The sequence below is a fragment of the Urocitellus parryii genome, chromosome 13 (assembly GCF_045843805.1).
Source record: "Urocitellus parryii isolate mUroPar1 chromosome 13, mUroPar1.hap1, whole genome shotgun sequence".
Taxonomy (NCBI): Eukaryota; Metazoa; Chordata; class Mammalia; order Rodentia; family Sciuridae; genus Urocitellus; species Urocitellus parryii.
Genome location: NC_135543.1, coordinates 35,738,135 through 35,764,950, shown reverse-complemented (window position 1 = coordinate 35,764,950; position 26,816 = coordinate 35,738,135). Strand labels below are relative to the sequence as shown.

Genomic DNA, 26,816 nt, shown 5'->3' with positions numbered 1-26,816 from the left:
CTATTGATAGGGGACCCTGTAAGTAGGGTCTGTTAACCTGAAATCAAGGGCATTTGGGGAGACATCATCATGAGGCAGGGAAGGGGGCTGTGGGAGCTAGATCAGGGACAAAACCTCGTGCAATGGGAGAGAGTGCGTAATTGAGCCCTTCTCTCCTGTCTGCCCAAATGGGTAGGCAGAACATTTTCAGGTTCTTGGTGAGAGAGGTCTCTAGGCGTGGAAAGAACTGTTTCTGCAGAACTGGCCTTCTGGAACCTCAGCATGAAACAGCTCAGATTCCTCTTAGGCTACAGGACCGACAGTGGACCAGTGAGGAGATGGTGGCAGGCCTGCAGCATGACTGTAGGCACAGTACCTTCATACTTCCTTACCATTCGCCTCGCTTGGATTCGAAGTCCTGGTCTCCTTCCACCTGGTCTCCTGATCTTTGGGTAGCCCACCACGTACTTGGGATCGGACAAGTACCCCATTCTCCTGGGGCGTACCTGGCCCAGGATTCTGACACCTTCAGACCCCCAGCCTCACACTTCCCGCTCCTGGTTTTCCGGCCCCTCCCTGCTTGAAAGACTAATGCCCCGGGACACTCTGCCGAGGCTCTCTGGGTGCGGCCCCGAGGGCGGAGCAGAGGAGGCGCTCCCGTCCGGGTCGCACCCAAGCTTCCCGATTCCAACCGTGCGCAGCCGCAGAGAGCTTTATTAACCGGCTTGCGGATTGCGTAGTGATTTTCCTATTCTACCCTTTGCTTAGCCACATTCTCAGAAACGCGGAGCACACGTCCCACCGGGGAGCAACAACTGGAGAAATCCAAATCTCTTCGTTAACGCCCGCTGCGCAGAGGCCGGCTCACACTACGGTGGGTGAAGGTCCCGGGGTCGCCGTGCGGAATAGAATCACGGTTTTCAGGATGGCCAGCAGGGAACACCCTAGGTTGCTTCTTGCACCTGCATTTCCACGACAAACAGCTAAACAAGGATTTTGCATTCCAGGGTTCTGGGCAGCTCCGCGGGCTACACTGGAAATTCGTTCAAAGAGGCAGCAGAGCGGGCTCTCGCTCTCTCGGTTCCAGGTGTAAAAAAGGCGGACCGAAGTGAAACCCCTGAGTCAGCGCGTCCGGAGAGAGCGGGAGAGTCCCTCGAGGCGCCGCCCCCGGGTCACGGACCGGCGCTGCCCCAGAGGCGCGGCCGGGGCGGAGTCACCGTGGATCGGTCTTATGTACCTCCCAAACCCTGCCGGCTTTGACAGCTTGGGCCATGGCTAGCGAAGCGACAGAATCCGGGGCCGAGCTGCTGGCTTTCACGCGGTTCCGCGACTCGAGTGCGGCGCGCCTCGCTTACGGGTACGGCCCGCGCAGCCTGCTCGACATGCGGGAGAGCGAGTTCGGCCGCCTGGCAGGTGAGGCGGGCGGGCGTGCGGGGCACGCGGCTCCTGTAACCCACAGGAAAGGCGCTCCAGCTCCGAGTGGTGGCAGCGCTGTCATTCAGGGCGCGTTTTGAATTGAAAAGAGTAGGAAGGATGTGTCCACGCGTCGGTTCCATGGGAAGTGGCTCCCTGGTCTATCGCTCCAGGGGGGCAGGACCAACCTAGATCCTTCCCACCTTTCCCCAGCCCTGGCGAATCTGGCTTAGGATTCTTCTTGCCCTCCCGTCCCCCGTATTCTAAAGGTCCAACTACACCACGGGTGTTGCAAAATGCAAGAGGTCCAGCGGCCTTGACTTCTCTGATGCACGCCCTGAGACGGGAGCGGTGCGTGGGCGGCCAGCCAGTGGAGTTGGGAGAGTGGCTCTGAGGGATCGCGAGCTGGGGACCGAGAGGCTGAGGTCGTGGGGCAGGGGTCTCCCAAAGCGGCGCCCCAGACTGCGCTGGCAGGGACCACGAGTAGCTTTTATTTCCCAAACCTCATTTTTCTCATTCCCGCAGTTAGAGCAATGCCTCCCAGGTCATCCTAGCTCTAGCTCTCTGGGGGATTAGAAGAATTAGTGAACCCTGCAATTTGAATTTTCAAGAACAGGACAAGCCAGTAAATTGGACACGAAGATCGGGATCGTGGCGTGCTTTTGTGGAACCTGCTGTTTGAATTGGAAATCAAGATCGAGCTGGCGATGACTGACCCCAGCCCCACTGCTGCGGGTTCGGGACTCGCCCTTGTGCTAGGAACCTTAGGGGTGGGGGATTAGTCAAGCCTCAGAACCCTGTGCCCAAGGGTGGAAGCGGGCAGATGAAGTGGACAGGTCAGGGGCCAGGGCACCTTGGTTTATTTGTCTCATCGTGATAAACTGGTGACTGCTCCTGTTTGTGGCAGGATAGCAATGATTGGAGTCGTTTCCTTGTTTTCTTTTTCTTTTATTTTTTGCAGTTGTAGATGGACCGCATGCCTTTATTTTATTTATTTTTATGTGGTTCTGACGATTGAACCCAGCGCCTCATACATGCAAAGCAAGTGCTCTGCCACTGAGCTACAGTCTCAGTCCTCCTTATGTTTTATAATGCTAACTCCCACCCCCCTTTTGGTAGGCTTTGAGGACCCTGGCCTCCTCCTTGTGTTGTCCCCTCTATACTTAAGTAGGGAGAGTCAGGAGGGACAGGGTGGTCTTTGCCAACCTCTCAACTCCCTTCCTATTCTTCCATGTCACACTGTCACCTGCTGGACATATCCCTCCTCCCTCTTTCTCTCTCCTTTTTATTACCCGAAATTTCCTACCACACAGAAACAAAGTCTTATGCTAAGGATACCCACAGGTGCAGAGGGAGGGAGGCCCTCTATTCTTTTGAAGCAAATCCCAGTCTGTGTCATTCAGTCCATAATGCTTCCAGGACTACACCTCCTTAATCTCTTAAATCTCCTCTAAACTTGGATCCCTGAATTGGCTGACCTCTTCCAACACTATCCTGAAAAGTAGAGGTATGTTCTGAGTTCCTCCTGGTTTCACTCTGGTTCCTCAGAGAATAGCACTCCCCCACCCCCAGAGACTTTTTTTTAACATCAATTGTATTTGTGGCAGTGTTGTGTGTGTTCTCTACTTACCTAGTGTAATTCCCAGTATTTCCCCTACATTTTGGTTGTCTGGGAGTCTCAGAACTGGTTCACCTTTTTCCCCCTTATGGAAATAAATTAACTGGAGAGAGGGTAGGAAAGATCCAACCATCCAAACAAACCAAACTAATATAATCTTCACCTTCTCTCCTTTCCTCTCCCTCCTTGAAGGTTTTCTGTGGGTTTGACAATTTATCTGGTTAAGTGTGGGTCTGTATAATTAAATGCTGAACCTTTACAGCTGAAACGTTTTACCCAACCCGTTGGTTGGGAATTTCCTTGTCTTAGCGAAGGGAGCATATCGAATACATAGATTTAGTTCAAGCAATTCATGAAGACTTAGGGAGCTGATTGATAACAACTCCCTGAATGCAACAGAGAATGGCGGAGGCATGGCTTGGAATAGACCTGGAATTCTTTGTCTTGGCTTTGAGTCATTTGCCTGCTTCTAATGTCAGCTAAAACTGTGGGGTGTTTACTCTGTTCCAGGCACTGGACTGGGTGTTGTCATATATCAACTCATTTAGTCTCATCTGCAGATGTAGGAACAGGGTCCCAGGGTGATTAGTGATGGAGCCAAAATTTAATCCATTGGGTTCTGCACTGTTAACCACTCTGCTGCTCTACCTCCCCAAATGAGACCTTGGCTGATCTAACACAGTTGCTCTCCCCCACCCCAAATTAACTGTTGGACCAAAGGTCAGAGAAAGCTTTTTTAAAATGGTTCTGCAGAAGACTCTTGTCAAGGGGCATGGAGCTCCACAGGAGTCACCTGGGCCTCAACTGTGTATTGGGGCTTCATGTGTGCACTGTTGGGTCTTGAAGCCTGGATGAACAGAAACATTTCTTTTAATTTTAAAGTTATGTTTCTGAAGCTTTAATAAAAGAGAACCTTATTTTAAAAATTTAGACTATGTAATACATTTTAGTGGTATAGATTCAAAAGGTGCCAAATGAAATTGAAGAATGGCCAAAGAACCTCCCCGTCATTCTAGCTGCAGCCATTGTAACCACCCCAGAGTCAGTTGCTGACAGTTGTGTCTTGTGTGCCTTTCTGGTGGTTGTCTATATTTGTATGTGTGTGCACTTTTTAAAAAATAATGTTTCTTAAGTGAGCCATAACATTTCTCACTACCTGCCATAGTTTGCATTTACTTGTTTATGGTAATTCTCTGCCACTATCAGGCTAGCTTCTGTTTTGTTCATTGTTGTGTCTTCAGCTCTTATATAGTGCCTGGTACAAAGTATGTGCTCAATAAATATTTGTTGAATGTAGAAACACTCAATAGACTAGAAATAAAAGAAAATTTAATGAACTTGATAAAGGTCATCATGAAAACCTCCACAGATAACATCATATTTAATGGAAAAAGACTGAAAGCCTTCGTCCTGAGATGTGGAACAAGACAAGATGTTTGTTCTTACCACTTTTATTCAGCATTGTACTAAAGGTTCTAGTTGGGGCAATTAGGCAAGAAAGTGGAATACAAGGCATCCAGATTAGAAAAGAAGAAATAGAAAATGTATCTTATTTGCTGATAACATAATCTTGGATGTAGAAAATCTTAAGGAATGCACACACCAAAGTAAGACAATTAAAAATCAAGTTCAGCAAGCTTGTAGGATACAAGATCAATGTGCAAAGATCAAACCAATTTCTATACCCTAGCAATGGATATTATAAAAGTGAAACTAGGAAAATAATTCTTTATTCAACAAGAATAAAACATACAGGAAAAATTACCAAAATAAATAGAAGATAGGTGGGTTCCATATTACCTACCTTTAATCCCAGTGACTCAGGAGGCTAAGGCAGGAGGATTGCAAGTTAAAAGCTAGTCTCAGCAACTTAGTGAGACACTGTCTCAAACTAAAAAATAAAAAGGACTGAGGATGTAACTTAGTGGTAAAGTACCTCAGGGTCAATCCCCAGCACCAATAAAATAAGTAAATAAATAAGTGCAAGACATACAATGAAAACTGCAAAATATCATTGAAAGAAATTAAAGATCTAAATAAATGGAAAAAGAACCTGTATTTGTGGATTGAAAGACTTAATATTGTTAAGATGGCAATAATCCCTACACTGATGTACAGATTCAATTCAAATCTTATAAGAATACCAGCTTCCCTTCCCTTTGCCCCCATTGGAACAGCTTTGATAAATTTATTTAAGTGTGATTATCTAAGTATTAAATGGAAAAATAATGTTAGTGCAAGAGGGAAAAAAGTATTCATGAAACAGTATGTTTCCTATGTTTTGTCTAACATAATATGACATTGTTATGAGATACATTAATACTCTATTTTTAAAATAAAGATTTTGCCAAATTTCACAGTTAATAAGAAAAGGAGTTAATGTTAAAATCTTTCTTTACCCAACACAGTATATAGGCCAAATTTGCTCTACCTACTTCAGAATCATTCTAGCTAGCTGAGTTTTTGCAGAAATTGATAAACAGATAGTAAGATTCACATAGAAATGTGAAGGACTCAGTAGAGCCAAAACAATCTTGAAAACAAAGTTAGAAGATCCACACTTCCTGGTTTCAGAACTTACTGCAAAGTTATGGTAATCAAGACAGTGAGGTATTGGCATATGGATAGCTATAGAGACCAACAAAATAGATGGCATACGGATAGACCAACAGAATAGAATAGAATTGTAGATCTAGAAACACATGCATCTGTGGCCAGTTGGTTTTCATCAGGGATGCTCAAACTGTTTAATGGGGGAAAGAATGTGGTCTCTTCAACAAATGATGTTGGGACAACTGGATATCCACACCCCTCTCCCTCACACTTTATTCAAAAATTAGTTCAAAATCAAAAAAGACCTAACTGTAAGAGCAAAAAGTATAAAATTGTTAGAAGAAAGCACAAACATAGATCTTCAGGACATTGGATTAGGTAATGACTTATGACAACAAAAACTTAAGCAAAACATAACACCAAATAAAAGAGGTCAGATCATATTGAATGATTCCATGTACGTGAAATGTTCAGAATAGGCAAATCTTTGGAAACAGAAGATTAGACTAGTGACTGCCGGGGTGAGGCTGGGAAAGACTGGTGTATAAATGGTAATGGTTATGGGACTTCTTTTGGGGTGAATAAAATGTTCTAAAATTAGTAATGACAGTTGCATAACAGTGTTAATACACCAAAAATCACTAATTTCACAGCTTGTGGATTATATATCAATAAAGTTGTTGTAAAATAAAAATTCACCCTACCTGAATAAAAAAAATATTGTTAAGTGAACAAAGGAACAAATGGATCTATTTACTTTGTAGGCTGTGGAAAGTGCATCTCAGAGTTTGTTCCATAACAGTGCTTATAATGTACTAGGGTATTCAATAATTGGGTTAGGTAATGACTTATGACAACAAAAACTTAAGCAACAATAATAACAAAAAGAGACAATTGGATACTAAAATTTATTTATTTAAACATTTATTTTTTAGTTGTAGTTGGACACAATACATTTATTTGATTTACTTGTTTTTTCGTGGTGCTGAGGATCGAATGTAGTGCCTCATGTATGGTATTCAATAATTCTTTCTTTGAAGTACATGTTGATAGACGTTTGTCCTTATTCTTTTGCTATTACAGTAAATATTGCACTGAATACCCTCATATACAGTTCATTTCACAAAAGCTTGGGTCTTTATAAGATAAAATACCTAGAGGAGGAATTGCTGTGTCAAAGAGTATCTGCATTTTCAAGTGCTACTTATGCTGCCAAATGACTGATCCATTAAGCTGTACTGAAAAAAGAGAAAGAGAAATCACTGGAAAATTTGATTGCTCAAATTGTTATGTACGTGTACAAATATGGCATCATGAATCCTACTAGTGTGTATGATTATAACACATTAATAAGAATAATAAAAAAAGAGTTATACCAATTTCTAGTCAGTAGGGTGCTGCCTAGCCTTTGCCCCCATAGTGAGACATCCAACCTTTTGATCTCTGCCAAGCTAGTAAATAAACCATAGTATCTTATGTTCATTAAATTTGAATTTCTTTCTTCAGGAGAGAGACTAGAAGATTTGTTTCTTTCTCTCAAATTCTCTGCAGTTCTCGTAGCTATTATGGGTTTGAGGGTGAACCCAGGCTCACCCATCAGGGGAATGCACGGAACCTCCAGGATAGCGCCTGAGTCACAGCTGTATTCATCCCCAGTGTTTTCGGGCACCTCCACTCTGTGGGACACTGATCCAGCTTCATAAGAAAGCTGGTTAGTCAGGAAGGCTCTCTGAGCGTCTTAAATGTCACTCAACATTAGAAGGGCATTTTCTGTCATTGTTCATGCCTATACTTGGATTAAGAAGCTCTTATCAAGAGGTGCAGGGACATCAGTGTCCTGGTGTTAAAACATTGACATGCATTGAAGGGGCACTGGTCAGACTTACACAAACCAGATGTCGATGACTGGAAGGTCTATGAGCAACAAACTGCAATGTTTTTTTTTACTTTCTTTTCAGGAACTGTCTACCTTGACCATGCAGGAGCCACCTTGTTCCCCCAGAGCCAGCTTACAAGCTTCACAAATGATCTCATGAGAAATATTTATGGTAAAGAAAAACACCCCCAAATTGACTTTAGCTAATTATATATGCAGATGATTAATCTATGTTTAATAATGTTGGATTAATAGATGGAGAACATGCTGTGCACACAAAGCTGACTAAGCCCCGTATCAGATGGAAAGTCAGACAAGCACCCAGGATGATTCTGTACCAAACACATATTTGGGATGGAAGGTTCTCATCATGGATAAATAGGTTACATCCAGAAGAAGGGGTCTGTGTCTGGAAGGCACAGAAGTTCAAAGATGCTGTGTTTGGTGTTGTGAGTGACTCTACAGTGTAGAGGGTGGAACAGCAGGAGGGATACACTTCATTCATTCATTCATTCATTCATTCCATACTTATTAAACCACCATGGTACATGGGCTTGGTGCTATAATGGGAGAAAAATAAACACAGACCCTTTCTCCATGGAGACTATCATCTAGTCCTGGTAGACAAGACTATAATTAAGTAATCTCCAAATAAATGTAATTAACAAGTGCGTGAAGGGTTTTGAAAAGGTGGCTGGCGCCATGGGAGTCTACATCTGCTGAGAGACAGTGGGGCTAGCAGCGTGTACGCCAAGGAAAGCTTTCTTGGGAGTGGAGTGGATGCTGAAGGATGAGCTGAATTTCACTTGGACAAGAGGAGGAGAAAGCCTGCAGGTAGTGGAAACAGCAAGAACCAAGATCGGGTAGGGGATTCAGGAAGCAGCCCAGGAACACAGAGGGTAGGAGAGTGGTAGAGGTCTATGTAGAGAGGGAGGTGAGGGCAGGGCATTGGAGATGCTCTGAAGAGCTTGACGGTTCCTCTAAGAACAATGAGCAGTCACTGAGGGTATTAATCAGCAGCACAACATGATCAGAAGATAACCTTGGATGGAAAGGAAATTTGTAATACCAGCCACAGTAGCAGTTGTAATATTTGTAATGATAAAAGTGATCATTACACCCACCTAGGGCTCAGGTATTTCTCAAATGCTTACATGTGTTAACTTCTGTTCATCCTCACAATAACTAAAGAGCTATAGGTTCTGTTATTACCCTTGACTTATCTGTGAGCAAATAGGGGCCCAGAGAGGGTAAGTAACGAACTTGAGGCTACACAGTCAGGAAGTATTGGAGCGGAGAGAGCTGAGTTCTGAATCCTGGCATTTTAACTCCAGAACCCAACCCCACACTCCCACAGCTGTCTCAGTTCATGACAGTCCTGTTATGCCATGGTAAGGGCTTTGAATCATGGCTCTGAGAAGATAGCAGATCTTTAAATCTGGTGAAGCCTTCAGGGAAGGTGCCAGTGAGTGACTTTATCTTGGTGCTATAATGGGAGAAAAATAAACACAGACCCTTTCTCCATGGAGACTGTCATCTATGATTTGCAAAGAGACCCGCAGTGTTTCTGCTGTAACCTTTACAAGAGCCACTACTGTGGGAAACATGTTAAGCCTATACGAGATGGCTGCAGAGAGATTCAGGGTGTCCTAATGATGCAGGGCTAAGACCAAGGTGAGTCTGATTGCTTCAGTAGCCATAAATCCAGTGTGACCCTTCAGTGTGGTCTAGGGGAAAAGCAAACGAAACACAAACTAAGGCTGTGCACACACTGTCCTGCACCTTCTGAGTTGCTGGTCCCCAGCCCCTATTTGTCAGGCCTTTCAGACATCTGGATTCATGTCTGAGAACCAAGATTTGAGGGAGATTCCAATACTCTGGGACACACAAGGAGGATACAAAGAGGGGGGAAAAGACTAGAATCCATCAAAGAGAAGGGTGAATTTGGGAGAGCCTTAAGTTTTGGGAGTGGGAGGATGAGGGGGCATGTGCTGGCCCTTTTATGTATCCAGGGTGGTGCACTTATGCAAGGGCAGTGCCAGCAGCAGGGGTGGGAATGGCAGGGCACCAGATGGGGACTAATAAATGGTGTCATGGTGTGATCATGCTTGGAGGAGAGGGCAGGCTCCTGAGGTTGTGCCGCTGGCCACCTCTCGCCGAACCTGGCCAGCTACCTCTGAGCTGACTGCTAGCTCCCAAACCCTCTTCCTGGGTCCCAACTTATTTTACAAGTAAGAGGAGGGTTTTGTTTTATTTGTTTAAATGGCTTTATTGAGTAATATTTTACATAACCCAAACTTCCTCTATTTCATCTATACAAGTCAACGAATTTTAGCATTTTGATTGAGTGATTGCAACCATTGCGCATCAGCTGGAACATTTTCTTCCCACTCCACCCTGAGATTCTCCACACCCATTTACAGTTAATCTTTGTTGCCACTCCTAGCCCAGGCAACCCATAATCTAATACTTTCAGTATCTCTATACAGTTGTTTTGCTGGATCGTTCATGTGATCTGTGGAATCATGGTCCATGGAATCATACAACAAGTGGGCTCTCATGTCTGGAACCTTTCACTTAGCATGCTTTTGAAGTTCATTCATGACAGTAGTTTGTTCCTTTTTATTGCTAAAGAATTGTCCTTTGTGGGGGGGGTGGTGTATTTTGTCTGTCTGTTCATGAGTTAATGAACATTTATGTTATTTCCAGAACTTGGCCTTATGCCTAGAGCTGCTATGAACATCCATGTGCAAGTCTGTGTGTGAACATAAGTTTTTATTTCTTTTGGGTAGATTCCTAGGAGTGGAATTGCTGGGTCATATGGCTCTTTTATGCTTAGACCTTTAAGAAGTAGAGGGTCAGGGTTTTGAAGGGACATAAAAGGGAGAGATCATGGTAGTAACTCTAAGGCTTTGTCTTTGTAACCTGCCAGGTAATCCTCACAGCCAGAATACCATCAGCAAGCTCACCCATGACACTGTGGAGCACGTGCGCTACAGGTGAGCAACAGGGACACCAGCCTGAGCTGACCACCTTGGTGGACACACTTCCTTCCTAGCACCTGCCTTAATCCCAAAAAAGCTCTGAATGGGTTTCAGGAAGATCACACTTAGCCAAGAAGCAATGCACTCATGACAACATACTCTGGGGTCAGAGGACAGGAAAGCGAGAATGCATTAAATGTAGAATGGGGCAGACGAAACACAGGTATGTGGCTCTGAGGTCACACAGCTGTTTGATGTGCCTCTGAGCATGTGTCAGAGTGCCAAGGAGTGAACCGGGTTCTGAGGTCTTGGTCTCAGAAAGAAGAAAAGCACTTCTCCACTTTTCATGTTTTATTAGGCATCTGTTTTATTCCTATGGTACCCCATCATAGGAATAGTATTTGCATATTAAACAGCTCATTGTACTAGTATTTGCATATTAAACAGCGCATTGTACTTTTCCACATAATTGGTTTCTGGAAAATAATTTCCAGGTGGTCCCTCAAGTTACTTGGATTGACACAATTTCTTGTTATTTCAAATTTGAAACTGATACAGTTTTACAATCAGGTTGCCAGTATTAAAAGCTGTGTGAAATAAGCTGATGTCTTAAAACTTGTGACAGAACTAGGGAGGAAGTGTCAAGTAGAAGGGCTTTTCAACCAACATTTAGGTCATTGTTGATTTTTGTCATTCAGGTTGAAGATGAGATTTGTGATTGTGGATTTGAGCCTGATCTCTCCCATGGCTTTCTCGGCCCCCCACCCTAATTTCACAAGGTGGCTAAGCCTATCGGGATTTTTCTCTAGCTTTTCAAGTAGAGATGTCCTTTCAGCAGAAAGAAAACAACATAGTCAGGTCTGGTGGTACGCCCCTGTAATCCTGGCAGCTCAGGAGCCTGAGGCAAGAGGATCAGGAGTTCAAAGCCAGCCTCAGCAACTTAGCGAGGCCTTGTCTCTAAATAAAACACATATACACACATACACACACAGAGGGGTGGGGAATGTGACTCAGTGGTTGAGTGCCCCTGGGTTCAATCCCCCGGTGCCAAAAAAGAAAGAAAACAACCTTCAATCATTCAGTGCTGGAGCTGAGACCAAGGCTCTGCATGATGCTCTTTCTCGCAGGATCCTGGCCCACTTCCACACCACGCCAGAGGAGTACAGCGTGATCTTCACTGCTGGGAGCACAGCTGCTCTCAAACTGGTGGCCGAGGCCTTTCCATGGGTGTCTCAGAGCCCAGACAGCAGCGGAAGTCAGTTCTGTTACCTCACCGACAGTCACACCTCCGTAGTAGGAATAAGGAATGTGGTCATGGCCATGAAGGCCACATCCACCGCGGTCAGTCCAGAGGATATGTGGTCAGCCAAGGAACAGGGTGCTGTGGCCTGTGATCCAAACTGCCAGCTTCTGCATCTCTTTTGTTACCCAGCTCAGAGTAACTATTCAGGAACCAGATACCCACTGTCCTGGATAGGAGAGGTCAAGTCTGGGCGGATGAGCCCCGTGAGCGTGCCTGGGAAGTGGTTTGTGCTGCTGGATGCAGCCTCCTATGTGACCACCTCGCCTTTGGACCTGTCGGCTCATCAGGCCGACTTTGTCCCCATCTCCTTCTATAAGATCTTTGGATTCCCCACTGGCCTGGGTGCTCTGCTGGTCAATAATCATGTGGCTCCTCTCCTGAGGAAGAACTACTTTGGAGGAGGGACTGCCGCTGCCTACCTTGCAGGAGAGGACTTTTACATCCCAAGGCAGTCGGTGACTGAAAGGTAACTTTGCCATGGGGGTGGCTGGTGGAGTCTTCAAGGCAGGTCTGGCACATGCAGCCTTGGGATTGTTCAAGCCACGGGGTTAGGGGAGTTAGACGTTGCTGGCAGGGATCGGCTGGCGGCAAGGCTCAGATCTGGGAGGCAGAGGTCACTGGAGTGTGCCACAGGCTTCATGAAGGTGACCTCTGCCCCTGTGTGTGGGCTTTTTCATAGTACTAACCATAGTACTAACCTTTCATAGAGGTGAACAGGCCCACAGGGAAGTGAAGAGGTCATGGGCCAGATTGTGATTCCGTAGCACCCACAAAGGGTGGCAGCAAATTGCAACAATGATCTCGACAGAAAACACCCTGAGGAACAAGAGTGCACCCAGTCAACAGCAGCTTGGGTCAGATCTGGTTAGCAGGAAAAATGAACTGAGCCAGAGGTCCCCAGGCCTGCACTGCAGTGGTTGGGGCCTCCATGAGCCCCACAAAGAGTGAGTCACCGAGAGAGTTTGAGGGCTGGCTGTCACTTGCCCTCAGAGGACAAGGCCTTGCCTAGCTTTGTTGGCTTGTGCTTCTTCTTCAGGCGTCAAGGCAGGAGGTATGGGTCATGGCCAGGATTCTCCCAGATGGTGATGGTCAAATGTGTAAGAGGTGAAAATGTCCCCTGACCCAAGGTTCTGCTGGTCTAGCAGCAGGGGACACCATGGAGTTGGGATAGGGAACTAATCACCCTGATAGTTGAGGTTGCCACTAGATGCTAACTAAACCTTCTGTCTGCTGGGCATGGTGGCTCACGCCTGTAAGTCAGTGGCTTGGGAGGATGAGGCAGGAGGATCTCAAGTTGAAAGCCATCCTCAGCAACTTAGTAAGGTCCTAAGTGAGACCTTGTCTCTAAATAAAATATAAAAAAGGGCTGGGAATGTAGCTCAGTAGTTGAGCATCCCGGGTTCAGTCCCCCCATACAAAACACAATAAAGACAAACAAACAAAAATCAAAATTGAGTTCTTTCCCTTGCTCCTGACTTCATTTGGTCTCTGATTAAATGAGCTTCCTCAGATAGGACTTACCTGGAGACCTGGATGAAAGTAGTCACCAGCCCTTCTGTTTATGCATCTTCATGGCACTTTCCACCCCCTGCCATGTTCTGTCTGTATTTGCTGGGTTTTATACCTTGTTTCATAGAATGTGAGGCTGGAATGGCAGGGATTTCACCTACATTGTCCACTGCTATATCCTTAGCACCTAGAACAGGGCCTGATACATAGTAGGAGACTATAAAGATTCAATGAAAATTCTGATGAAATTAATAATTACGAAATTCAAACATAACAAATAATTTGGTTACCAAGAAATTATGTATATACTGTATAAATAAAAGCTTTGCAATTTTTAACCCAAACCTGTGGTTCATATGCTTTGGAACCGTAGGCTCCTAAAGAATCTCTCAGCTGCTTCGCTGATCATTCTGAATTGGCATCTTGTCAGTGGTGCCCTCTTGTGGTCAGATGGCATTATTTCAAGATATTTCAAGGGCAGTATTTCAAATTCAAAGTCAAGTCCAAATTCTTCTTGGGGGCAGCAAAGCATCTTTTATCTCTTTAGCATCTCAAGATGGTGAATATCTTTTAGGGACTTTTATCACCACTGCCAGCCTGCCCTAGGAAGTTTGAAGTTATTGGAGAAAGCTGAAGAGCCAATCAGGGCTACAGACAGCTTGGCTCTTGGTGAGCAAAGCCACTCTTCAGATGGGAAAAGTAGTGTCAAAGGCAAGCTATTAATAGATATCACTCTGGCTAAAGTCAAACCCTGGCTACATACCTCACAATTCACATGGAGTCTGTTGGCCACAGCTTGATCTTCTTCCCCTCACCCCATGGTTATAGGTTTGAAGATGGCACCATTTCATTCCTTGACATCATAGCAGTAAAACATGGATTTGATGCCCTGGAGCACCTCACAGGTCAGTGGACATTTTATCTGTATGGAATTGCTTATGGTCTTGAGGGATCCCTGGCACGGGTGTGGTTCCTGCAAAGGAGACAATATCAATGGAAGTAAGTAATACATAGTAGCTGGACATTGAATGCAGTTAAATCTGACTCTAAATATCTTCAAAGCAACTTCTGCAAGAAAGGGAATGAGAAGGATTTTGGGGGGTTGTTTTGCTTTGCCAGCTAAAAGAACATTTTAGCAGGTGGGAGACATTTCAAATCAGGAGATTAATAGCTGCACAGAAATGGAGGTACTGTCCTCATTCTCTGAACTGGAAATGGTTATAGATCCTGAGGTTTCATTCAGCTGTTGTCCTGCTGGATCCTCTCCATAACCCCACCCCCACCCCCAGGAGCTGATGACAAGGCTGTCTCGTCCACAGAAGAGTGGAGGGTCAGAAAGGTTAACCGTCTTCCCAGGCTGGGGAGCTGGGAACTGGGAGGATAGGATTTAAACGCAGGTCTTACATAACTCCAAATCCCAATCACTGTCTGTGTCACCAGCTTTTGTACAATGTACATCTTGTTTCCTGACAAGTACTCAGGGGTGTGGACAGGTGGGGCTGCTCACCAGAGGCTGATACACAGACAGATGTCTTTTCCCATCTCACAGGGATGACACCAAGGTCCACGCCCGGAAGAAGCCTTATCTAGTCAGCATGGCTCACTCATGGTGCTGTGCTCCTGGCCACTCCTTGAGAGGCTGAGCATCCAGAATTGGACGTACTGCCTGTATCGTCCATTCAGAGTGGGACTGTGACTTAGCAGTTAGGCAGCCCTTCCTCCCTCTGTCCTGTCACACTACTAGGACTCTCCAGGTCCTCAGCCTCAGCCCAACCCTGGGGCAGGTGGGATTCATGGAAGGGAGGGCTGCCCTGATGGAGGTGTAAGGAGTAAGTGGGCCTCATCCAGGACCAAGAGAGGAGCTGGTAAAGACGGGCTTTAGAAAAACCACTTTCCAAGGAAAGGTATCAACAGGACACTGAAATCACAGGTGGCAGGGGTGCCTTTAAAGTCAAAAGTTTGATAATATCAGTCCCTAATATGGCAAACTTTGCTTTTTTATTTTCCTACTCAATTGCTTTTTCAAACAATGGTGGTGAAATATACATAAAATAAAAATTTCCATTTAGACCATTTTAAGCATGTAACTCAGCAGTTTTAAGGACCTTCACATTGCTGTACATTAATTGCCACTACCCACATCCAGAATCTTTTCACTACCCCAGACTGAAACTACCCCTGAATCAACAGCTGCTCATCCCTTTCTCTTCCCAGCCCCTGGTGACCCCTGATGGCCTTTCTGTCTTGCCTTGTGTCTAGCTTATTCCACTTAGCATGTTTTCAAGGTCTGTTCGTGTTGAAGCATGTACTCTTCATTGCTTTGCATAATTAAAATGATTTAAACATTAGCAGGCACAAACAACAAAAAATGATATTTAAAGAAAACATACATTTTCCCAATCTGTTACCAAAGAATATAAATTATCTACATGTTGAAGTTCCATTAAGTATGCATATATATGTATACATGTGTGTATATGTACACGTACATACATATTTAAAATACATATATATTTAAATAAGAGTACAGCAGAATTTCTGTGGAAAAATTCTACAGAAACAGCAATGTCAAACTAATTTTTAGTCCCAAAGACCTAAAGCTTTGTTATAAAGGCAATACCCTACCATACTTACAAGTACTTAAAATTATTACTATGAGGACCAGGTTGATCAGTTGTAAGGATCTTGTTTTCCTAAAAATGAGAGGGCCTTTCACGTAGAATTCCTGACACTTGGCATTTCACCTTTGTTTTGAGGTGGCATGGAGAACATCAGGCAGCACACCTTCACGTTGGCTCAGTACACCTATACGGCCCTGTCCTCTCTCCACTACCCCAATGGAGCCCCTGTGGTGCGGATTTACAGAGACTCGGATTTCAGCAGCCCTGACGTTCAGGGTCCCGTCATCAATTTTAATGTACTGGATGACAATGGGAACGTCATTGGTTACTCCCAGGTGAGTTTTCTTTTCATCCTGCTGACCCTCTTCCAACAGAATTGCTCTTCCTGGAACTTGGGAGCCTTTCTGAGCCCTGGAATTTGCAGTCAAAACCTCTGTGCCCTGGAAGCACGGTGACAAAATTCAGATGCTGTTGCAAGGGCCACCTGGCTCTCATTCAGACACTCAGAACAAGCTTGGCTATGTATTTTTTCAGCCCTCTTTACTCAGGCATGGTTGAAAGTTTCAAATTGGAAAGAGAGAGGCTGATTATTCTGATAGCAATGGCAGGGTACAGGTGACAGTTTGGCAGCAAGGGAAGCCACCCTAAAGTAATCTAGACAGAAAAGTACTAGGGACAAAATACCCCAGCTGAGGTTATTTCATGCACAGACTGATTGGTACTCCATGATACATGAGACCCAACAGCATTTATTGGTGTGTTATTTGAAATTCAGAGTTTTTTTTTATGAGACATAAAAATGATTCACTTTTTTTAAACTCACAAAAGCCCTTATTACTGCCTATTTTTTTCATACGATGAGTTCAAAGGTTTGGTGATTTGGCTAAAGATTTTCTGCATATATATACTCTGCATGTATGTTTTCATTAAAAAAAAAAAGGAAACTGTGCTTAGCAGGTTGGGAAGTACTTGAGTTGGGGTCCATTTGATCATAAGTTTAGAAGGAGGTATTTTTCGTTCCCTGAAAGCCACAATCCCTAGGCAACCTTGATAAATTTCAAATATCCCAAACAAAATCCATTTCCCAGCCAACCAGTGTGGTGCATGCCTGTATTCCCAGCTACTCAAGAGGCTGAGGCAGGAGAATCCCTTGAGCTCAGGAGTTTGGGATCTGTCTATCCAACATAAGAAGGCCGTGTTTCAGAAACAAAAACATAAAAGTCTATTTCCAAAGGAACCTCTGTCCCTGCTCTTCTAAAGAGCCACAACTTTATAAAGAACACATAGGGATCGATTCTTCTGGAGGATGCTGCTCTCCATTGGCATTTAGAGAAGACACTCTACAACCCCAAGTGTCTCTTGAGTAAGTTGACAGTGCAAACTCCCCACTCCCATGGCCCTCTGCTCTCTCACCTGCCACAAAACCAGCCCAGCACCACCGTGAAGCATGCAATTTTAAATGCTTTGCCTGTGTATGTTGGGGTAGAATATGCATCAAGAAAATGCATATTTTAAATATGTTATTCTAGGTAATTGGTAAAATAAATTTTACTCTTGAATCTAAAGTAAATTTGTATTTCCTGAGGGACTGAGAGAGGGCAATGGGTGACCATGATGTGTCCCATGGCAGGTGTCGCTGGAGGAGAAGACTCAAAGAGGAGGAGTCACCAGACTGAGTGAGGACTACGGTGCTCCTTCCCTGAGGCTGGGCGCAGGGCCAGTCTTTTCCTTTGAGCATTGATAGGGGAAAGCACCCCGTGAACTTCACCACTGGGGTGTAGCCAGCTGCAGTGGTTCAGGAAACTCCAGTTATGGTTACCCTGGGCTAAGAAAGCTTCACAGTATGGGAATTCCACAGGGATTTTGATAGCCTTCAGAAAGATCAGATGGCATCATGGTTGGGTTTGGTTATCTCTTTTTCTGGGGCTAAGTAAAAGAATTTAACCTTCTATGTGAAGTCTTTGAGTTCTTGTTTTCAATTTCCAGGTCTCCTAATTTTGTTCTCCCCACTGTTGGGGGTCCTTACTGTGTATGGTGACTAAGACATGGGATCAGACTCTGACCACTTCTTGCTAGCTCTGTGATCTTGGGTAAATTGTCTTAAGCTTTCTAAGACTCTAAGAAACGAGGATGACAATATGCCTTGCTCATATTGTGGTTATGAGGGTGAAATGAGATGTAATATACACATCACTTACTACAGGATCTGGGATAAAGTAAGGGCTCAGTGAACATTGAACACCAAGCCTCCTGGCTGGGATGCTTTTGTGCATTGCACTTGGGCTTATTCCCACCCCTCCCTATGCTCATCCTGTCTCTGTGATCAGCCGGGCCTGGGTGAAATTCCCTAGGGATGAAGGCAGGAGGAGACTGACTCATAAGTGGGAAATCGGGACATGGTTCACATTTCTCAAGCATGGTTGCAGTAATGTCTTCCCCCCACATCCTTCTGCCAGGTGACCTTGACACTCCTTCCATGAAAGGCTGGGGCCAATATTTCTTCTCTTGTATGTGAACCAGTTTGTGAATCACTTGTAACTAATAGAATATGACTCAGGGGACCCTGTGTGGCTTTTAAGGCTAGGTCAGAAAAGGTGATGGCATGTTTTGTGGCCTGGAACACTCAGTTATGGAGCTCTGAGTTACCATGTAAGCTGCCATCTTGTCCCCTGAGGTTGCCATGCTGGAGGGAGGTAAACCAAACGGAGAGGCCACGCCCAGCCACTATGGTTGTCCGCCCTAAATTTTGATCCCTCCCAGCATTGTAATCAGACACCGAAATGAGTAAATAAATGGGTCTTCAGATCATGTCAAGACACTTAGACTTTGAGTCTTCCCAGTTAGGACTTGAGATATCATGGCACAGAGAGAAGCCTCCTCTGTGAGCAATCTGAATTCCTGACCCACTGTCGCTGTGAGCACAATACAGTGGTTTTTGTCTCATTCTACAAAGTTTGAGTGGCTTGTTTTACAGCAATGAATATGGGAGAGGAGGGATGGCCACTGGGGGCTTCTACTGTCCTTTCTGATACAGCTGGTCTGGGAGAGGGGTGGGGCTTCCCTAGATGGTGTTCTGTGAATGGAGACTGGACATGAAGAAGGAGCTGGCTGGACCCAGAAGTTCTGCCAAGTCTCACCTCACAGTGCAGAGACCTCTAGGACGTCACTAGTAGTCAAGGGTGAAGGGACAGAGTTGTTCTCCAAGGACCTTCAGGTTCAATACAGAAAATGAGATGGCTTCTTCTCACTCTGACAGACCAGGGGAGATGGCAGAGCCAACACGTCATGAGCTTGACAAGGGACTATGGGAGGCACGGTTGCTCAGCCAAGAGCCAGTCTGACTGTGGTGACTGGTGGTCTGCAGGGGACACTATGTTCCTTGTGGCTGCCTCTGGACACTTGGTATGTGACGTTCAAAGGCTGACCCATGTGGGTAAGATGTGTTTGTTTCCTTGAATGTGGTTAGATGACTCTCTCTCTGAATTCAGCCCGACCTACCTGGGCTGAGGACCCACACAGGGTGCCCCAAGGGAGTGGAGTCCTTGACTCACAGCCAAAGAGTCGGCACAAACATTCCTGTGGGCTCAAGTGAATGTGAACCACCTTCCAGAGTCTTCAGAGATCAGAAGAGACTTGGGAGCTTCTGAGTTCCCAGCTCAGACTGAGCGACTATTCCGGTTGAACCCAAAGTTTGAGAAACATGAAAAGGATATGGATACGACACAATGATTTCCAGATTGATTGAGAGCCGAGGTGGTGCTACTGGGGATGGCATCTTGCTGGGGCTGGCTCTGTGACCAAACCCTGGGGCAGCTGATGCCAAGGAGCTGCCCAGTGGCGCCAAAGTGTGAACTTTGCTGGAAACATCTGGGCTCATGGAATTTCACCTGAATTTGATATTTTCACTTTCCTCAAGCATATTTCTGTAATTTGACTGGCTGAACCTTTATTTCCAAACATTTATCAAATCTTTGATAAACCTGTCATAGATCATGCCATTTTAGAGCAAACTTCCAGTCTCAGACTATTACTGAATCCAGGTCCAGGGGCTCATGCCACTGAAAAATCAATGTCTGAGAGAGAAGTGTTGGGGAGAAAGAAAGGTTTTATTCAGTAGCCGAAAATGGAGAAGAGGGAGTTTTACTCATAAATCAGCGTCTCAGCACCAAGGGATTGGGGGTTCTGGGTATAGAATAGGAGCCATGAGGAAGAGGGAGGCTAACTGAGGGAGGAATAGTCATGTCTTTTCTGGGGATAGGTGGAGAGCTTCCAGGAACCTGAGGGCTGCCTCTTCACTACCTTCATAGTCTGGTGTTTCAGGTCATGGCAGCTAATAGGTGTCTTTAGCTATAAGAGGGGAGAGACCAGGCAGGTCTGGGTCAAGTTATAACCCTCTGTTGTATTTTGGGACAAGACATTTCTGAAATGTTCCACAATGTTCTATGTGCAGAGCTACATAGAATCTGACCTAAAAATGAAGGCGCAAAGGAGACAGATACAATCTGAAGACAGAGAGGTTGAGCCTTTTCATTTCATTCCAGTCACTTCTCAGACACGTGTAGGCCCAAGTAAGAGTGTTTTCCACCAAAGTCGCCATCAGGTCCCTGAAGAGTAATGCAGGCAACTGTTGGTCATCAGAACCCACATGTGAGAGGAGGATCCACAGCAAAGCTAGTGGGAGACTCATAAGTATTGCCCTTGCCCAGTCATGTGACCCCCAAAATCAGTGATTTTTAAGTCAACTAACAAAGCTAGAGGGTTTATTTAGTTTCTTTCCTTAGTAACAAGATCATTGTTTTATTACTGGGAAAGGCCCAAACACTGACCTGAAACTCTCCCAGGCAATTAGAGTACCACTGGACATCTGTAACACCTGCTGTGTGTCACCTTTAACCCACAGGTAGACAAAATGGCCAGCCTGTACAACATCCACCTGCGAACCGGCTGCTTCTGCAATACCGGGGCCTGCCAGAGGCACCTGGGGATAAGCAATGAGAAGTTCAAGAAGCATCTTCAGGTCAGTGCCGTGGCCCAAGTGCTGTGACTCAGATCACCAAGACCACGCGGTGGGCAGGGGTCAGCTACACTTTTTTTTTTTTTTTGGATTGGTCATGTGTCTGGTGGGGCTAGTTCTTTGGCTTGATTTCTTGGGGACCTATTCTGAGACTATACAAAGGAAAAGGAGGTGAATGAGTAGAAAAATGAAAGATATTATCTTGATGGCAGTAGTTTCTGATTCACTTTTTACTTTGAGGGCAGAAATTTAAAGGCAGAGAGAGCTGTTAAGGAGGCATGTGCAAGGACACACCCTTCACTAGTTCAGCGTTCCTTGGGGACAGTCCCCTAGCTAGAGTGAGCCTCTCTGCAAATCGTGAACTCTTCCCTGGCTCTAGAGATTCTTTGTTTCTCAGAATCCCTACCTTCCCTTCTCTCCTGGGCCAAGGTTTTCCACTTCAGGGTGCAGTCTGTTTTGAACCATTTCATAATAGAATTGTTTGAGTGGCAAAGAGCCCTTATTTATTTTGGAGGTTTCTAATTTTGAATTTCTTTTGATTGCTGCCTGAATTTGTTTGTACTAGATTCCGACTAACCACAAATTGGATTTTATTTAAAAGGAGTGATAGGGAAAGAGATGGAGAGAAAGAGGGTGGGGTGGGGAGAGAGGGAGAGAGAGGCTTAGAATAAGTGCAGTTCTAGATGCAACATTTGATTGTGTGGAACGGCATAGTCCCATCTCTTTGGCTGACTGGACTGGAATTAGCACTGGGGAGGTGCAGAGCCTTGTATGCTACATTGACCAGTGACCAGTACCAGGCAGCCGGGCTTAGAGACGGACATCTTTCTGCTTCTTTCCTCCCTCCCAGAGGGGACATTCAGGTTGACTTGGGCCTACACAGTGGCTTCCAGTTGGTCATTTAGGGACAGCATCTCTGTCTTTCGTTCATGTCAAGGGTCATCTCTCAGGGATGTAGGCTTTTCTTTGGTTCTCATAGGGACCGAGGGGCGGGCCAGCAGGTATTTCTTTTGCTTCAGCCTTGGTTTTACGGGAAGCCAACCCTCAGGGCTTGTGAAACTCTGGTCTGTTCTTTGACCCCTCTGTGGCCAGCACTGTGCCAGCTCTGGGTTCAACACTTTACAAGAGGTATTTCTGCTAAGCTCTTTCACGGCCTTTGGAGATGGGTATTGGTTCACAGCTAAACAAAATGGGGTCCAGGAAGCTGGCCCCTGAGCATTCAGAGCTGAACCCCGTGTCTCATACATGCAGCGCATGTTGGTGTAGTAGGTCTGTTTTCCTGGGTTAATTTTAAAATTGACAAAATTTGTTTTACAAAACTGTTTCCAATTGATCCAGAAGGCGTGAGTCCCTCTGGCTGATTTACCTCCCTTGTTCTCCAGGCTGGTCATGTCTGTGGAGACGACGTCGACCTCGTAGATGGGCAGCCTACAGGATCTGTGAGGGTTTCATTTGGATACATGTCTACACTTGAGGATGCCCAGGCCTTTCTCAGGTTCATCATAGCTACCCGCCTGCGCTCACCAAGTGATCAGCTTCCGGCTGGTCCCAGGGAAGCTGGAGTCCCATCAGCAGAGGGCAAGGCCCAGGACATGCCTGCTGTCACAGACAGACATGTCCTGCCTCAGAATGACATCGGCACAGGCTCTGGGGTTTGCCCTGACTCTCATCCAGGTTCCAATGCCATCTGTTTGCATCCACCACAAAGTGAGGCCACCAGAAGCCAGCAGCTGTCTTTGGAAAAAGCTGCAGGTGCCCTGCATGGGGACCATGGGCCACGCGTTGTCACCAACCTTTACCTCTACCCCATCAAATCCTGTGCTGCCTTTGAGGTAAGAGCTTTCACTGCAGCACAGAAACTGCTTCTCTTTGCTTCCTCTGTGGGATTTTTTTTTGAGGGGGATAAATTGAAGAAAAGATGTAGCAGGTGAAGAAAAGCATGCAGAAATCAAAGTACTATGTCAGAGTTGTCGTATGAAAAGCTGTTCTCATTCTCATTCTGCCTCTCTACATACAGGCTGACTTCTGAACACGATTCTGCCCATGGGGACCCTGGGATGACCCTGTTTTTGAGTGGCACACACCTGTTAGTCATTATAGCTGTCACTTTCCTTGAATGTACGTGCTAGCTCCTTGCTGAAGCACTTAACATGCTTCATTTTATTTGATCCTTAAAGCAGCCACACAAGGTGAAGGGTGACATTATCCCTATTTCATAGATGTCGTTCATGAATGGATTAAGGTTCAGCACTCTGTTCAGGTCACCTGTAAACAAATGACAGAGCAAGGATTTGAACATGGGTCTGCTGATCTTTGGGTCCATGCTCTGAGATTTGTTCTGCTCAGAGCTTCCTACAGGAAAACTGTACCAGCCTTCTGTATCTATCTATGGTGCTGCATCTGTTGATTCAATCAACTGCAAATCAAAACAAATTCTTTTAAATGCATCTGTCTTTAGCATATACAGACTTTCTTTTTCCTTGTCATCATTCCCTAAACAACACCACATAACAACTATGTTGTGCTAGGTAGTATCAATAACCTAGAGTGGGAAAGTGCATGGGAGAATGTGTGCAGGTTATCTGCAAATACTCTCCCACTAATACCAGGGATTCGAGCGTCCACAGATTTTGTGTCTATGTGGGGGAGTCATGGAACCAATCCCCCACAGATATTGAAGGACAACATACATTATATCTGCAAACATATTGGCTGGGCCCTCTTTGCACCTGGGGGACAGGAGTCTTCCCTTGTCTGGCAACTAGTCCTGGTTTCCAAGAAGCCATTTCTCCTGGTATGGCCAACCTGAGGCTCTCTTTCTATAATCTCCACGTGTGTCCCAAGTTCCAGGCAAATATTCCTAAGCCTCTGGGATGACAGGCTCTCTGGCTCCTCATTTGACATACCAAGGTCAGGGCTGTTTGTTGGCCTGTGTTTCAGATTGGTCCTATTAAGGGCCTGGCCTCCAGGCTGAGATCATAAACCAGCAAATCCACTTCTTCCTGAATGAACGCAGGTGAGGACTCTGTGTTCCCCTTACCAATGAGAGATCTGTTTTCATAGATGAGTTTTGTTCTCTAGGATAAGCAAAAAGATGGCCACCAGGCAGGTATTGGTGTCCCAGGATATGGAGACTCAGTAGAAATTTATTTTTTCATGAACCAATAGGCCTATAAGACTAGAATTACAGAATGAGTCTTAACATCTCATTCCTCCAAACTGACCTGACCTACTCCTAGAATGACCATTTCTTCACCCGGTTCTCTGTTGGAGAATAGTATTAGACACCAAGATCTGGGCAGTAGGTATGATTTGTATTCTGAAGGGAATCTGGCTCCTTGCTGCCTCCATTTGCCTTGTTCTCTTCCTCCACTTTCTCCTCCTCCTCTCTTTCTTCCTTTGAGAATATGTGCTGAAGTCCATCTGGATTTGTGCAGCCCCTGTTCAATAATGTGAAGATCAGTTTTGCCCTGGTCTAAAATACTCCTACCTTTTGTTTAGGTGACCAAGTGGCCTGTAGGCAACCACGGGCTGCTGTATGACCGGAGCTGGATGGTGGTGAATCACAACGGCATTTGCCTGAGTCAGAAGCAGGAGCCCCGCCTCTGCCTGATCCAGCCCTTCATCAACCTGCAGCAAAGGATCATGGTCATCAAAGCACAAGGTCTGAAAGGGCTCCTTCCCACAGGGCGGCTTTCTTACTCGTGTGATGGGAATAGAATGGCTTTTTTTAAAATTTTTTTTTTCTACTTAGTTGTACATGACAGCAGAATGCATCTCAATTCATTGTACACAAATGGAGCGCAACATTTCAATTCTCTGATTGTACACGGTGCAGAGAGGCACCATTTGTGCAATCATACATGTACCTAGGGTAATGATGTTCATCTCATTCCACCGTCATAACCCCCTCCACCCTCCCCTTTACCCAATCCAAAGTTGGAATGGCTTTTCTTTTATTACATATTAAAATTATTCTAGACTAAGTGAAATGGTACCCTGCAAAATTTCCTTTTGTTTTGGTAAATTTCTCGGGAGAGGTGACAACCTGACCATTCAATCAGTAAGTAACTAGGTATAAACTTTGAAATTATATGATGACCTTTTTACCTATATTCTTTAAATTTTTTTTTACTTGTTGATAGACCTTTATTTTTTTTTATTAATTTATATGCAATGCTGAGAATCAAACTCTTCCGTTTTCAGTGTGTGGTGCTGGGACTTCAATCCAGGGTTTTGTGTATGCTCAGCAAGTGCTCTACCATTGAGCTGTGCCCCCAGTACTAATTTTTATTGTGAACTAACATATAGAAATTTATAGACCAGCTCTGTTCATAACTTTCTGTGATGATGGGAATGTTCACTATTTAATCCAATTGTTAACAATCAGTCACAGGTGGCTAGTGGGACACTGGAACTGACTTTTAAATTTTATTCAACTAATTTAATTCAATTAATTTAAGTAGTTAAAAGTGTATAGTGGTTACAGTGTTGGACAGCAGAGGAGAATAACACAATAGACAATTATATCATCCACTTCTAAAAAATCTTAACTCTTGGTCACATTTCCTTCAGATCTTTCTTTCCTTCTTTAAAAAAATAAATAATAATAATAATAAATATAGCAAATAAAGTTGAATTTTTTATTTGTTCTTTTTAGATATGCATGACAATAGAGTGTATTCTGACATATTGTACATACATGGAGTATAGTATATCCTAATTAGGATCCCATTCTTGTGGTTGTACATGATGTGGAGTTTCACTATGGTCAATTCATACACATATATAAGAAAGTTATGTCTGATTTATTCCACTGTCTTTCCTATTCCCATCCCTTCTCCCTTCCCTTCATTCCCCTTTGTCTAATCCACTGAACTTCTATTCTTCCCTTCTCCTCCCCCTGTTGTGTGTTAGCATCTGCATATCAGAGAGAATATTTGACTTTTGGTTTTTGGAATTGGCTTATTTCACTTAGCATGGTAGTCTCCAGGTCCATTCATTTTCCAGCAAATGTCATAAAGTCATTTTTTTATGGTTGAGTAATATTCCATTGTGTAAATATACCACATTTTCTTTATTTGTTCATCTGTTCAAGGGCACCCAGGTTGGTTCCACAGCTTAGCTATTGTGAATTGAGCTGCTATCAACATTGATGTGCCTGTGTCACTGTAGTATGCGGATTTAAGTTCTTTGGGTATAAACAGGAGAAGAATAGCTGGGTCAAAATACAAGTTTTTTGAGGAATCTCCATTCTGTAGAGCTGAATTATTCTATGTACCTCTCCTGGGTCTTTTTCCTCCTCCTTCCTCACCCTACCTAACATTTACAGAGTATTAAAATTTCTCTCCTAACTTGTAACTGATCTTTTGTGATATTACATATATATATATATATATATATATATATATATATATATATACACACACACACATATATTTAAAATTTTATTTATTTTTACATAGTGCTGAGGATCAAACCCAGTGCCTTACACATGTATATATACACACACACACACATATATTTAAAATTTTATTTATTTTTACATAGTGCTGAGGATCAAACCCAGTGCCTTACACATGCTAGGCAAGTGCTGTACCACTGAGCTACCACTGCAGCCCTACATTGTTATATATGTATGATTGTTTTCTTGGCTGTATGTTCTTCTGTTCCAGGGTTTTTTTTTTCCCCTTGAGCCAATAGGTCAATATTACTAGAGTTACAGAAGAAGTCTGGTGAGCTCATTCTTCCAAAGTGGTGGACAACTCTTGGCCTTCTGTTCTCCCATATGCATGCAGCCAACTCCATAATCCACATACAGAACAACTCCATCACCTCCAAAGAATTCCCTTATGCTAGTTCTCTGTAGTCTCCCCTTTCCTGCTCTTAACACCTGGCAACCAGTGATCTGTTCTCTATCCCTGTAGTTTTATCTTTTTGAGAATG

General features: G+C 44.5%; 1 protein-coding gene across 1 annotated transcript in view; it reads left to right on the top strand.

Annotated features, from left to right (window-relative positions):
- The first annotated feature begins 1,250 nt into the window (after positions 1-1,250).
- Mocos (molybdenum cofactor sulfurase) overlaps positions 1,251-26,816 on the top strand; it is a 48,218-nt gene continuing 22,652 nt past the window's right edge. The window contains exons 1-9 of the mRNA XM_026400053.2: positions 1,251-1,392; positions 7,522-7,611; positions 10,372-10,438; positions 11,551-12,192; positions 14,064-14,140; positions 15,992-16,191; positions 20,757-20,873; positions 22,253-22,702; positions 24,372-24,534. Of these exons, the coding sequence (XP_026255838.2) occupies positions 1,251-1,392; positions 7,522-7,611; positions 10,372-10,438; positions 11,551-12,192; positions 14,064-14,140; positions 15,992-16,191; positions 20,757-20,873; positions 22,253-22,702; positions 24,372-24,534 (1,948 nt within the window). The remainder of the gene's footprint in view (positions 1,393-7,521; positions 7,612-10,371; positions 10,439-11,550; positions 12,193-14,063; positions 14,141-15,991; positions 16,192-20,756; positions 20,874-22,252; positions 22,703-24,371; positions 24,535-26,816) is intronic.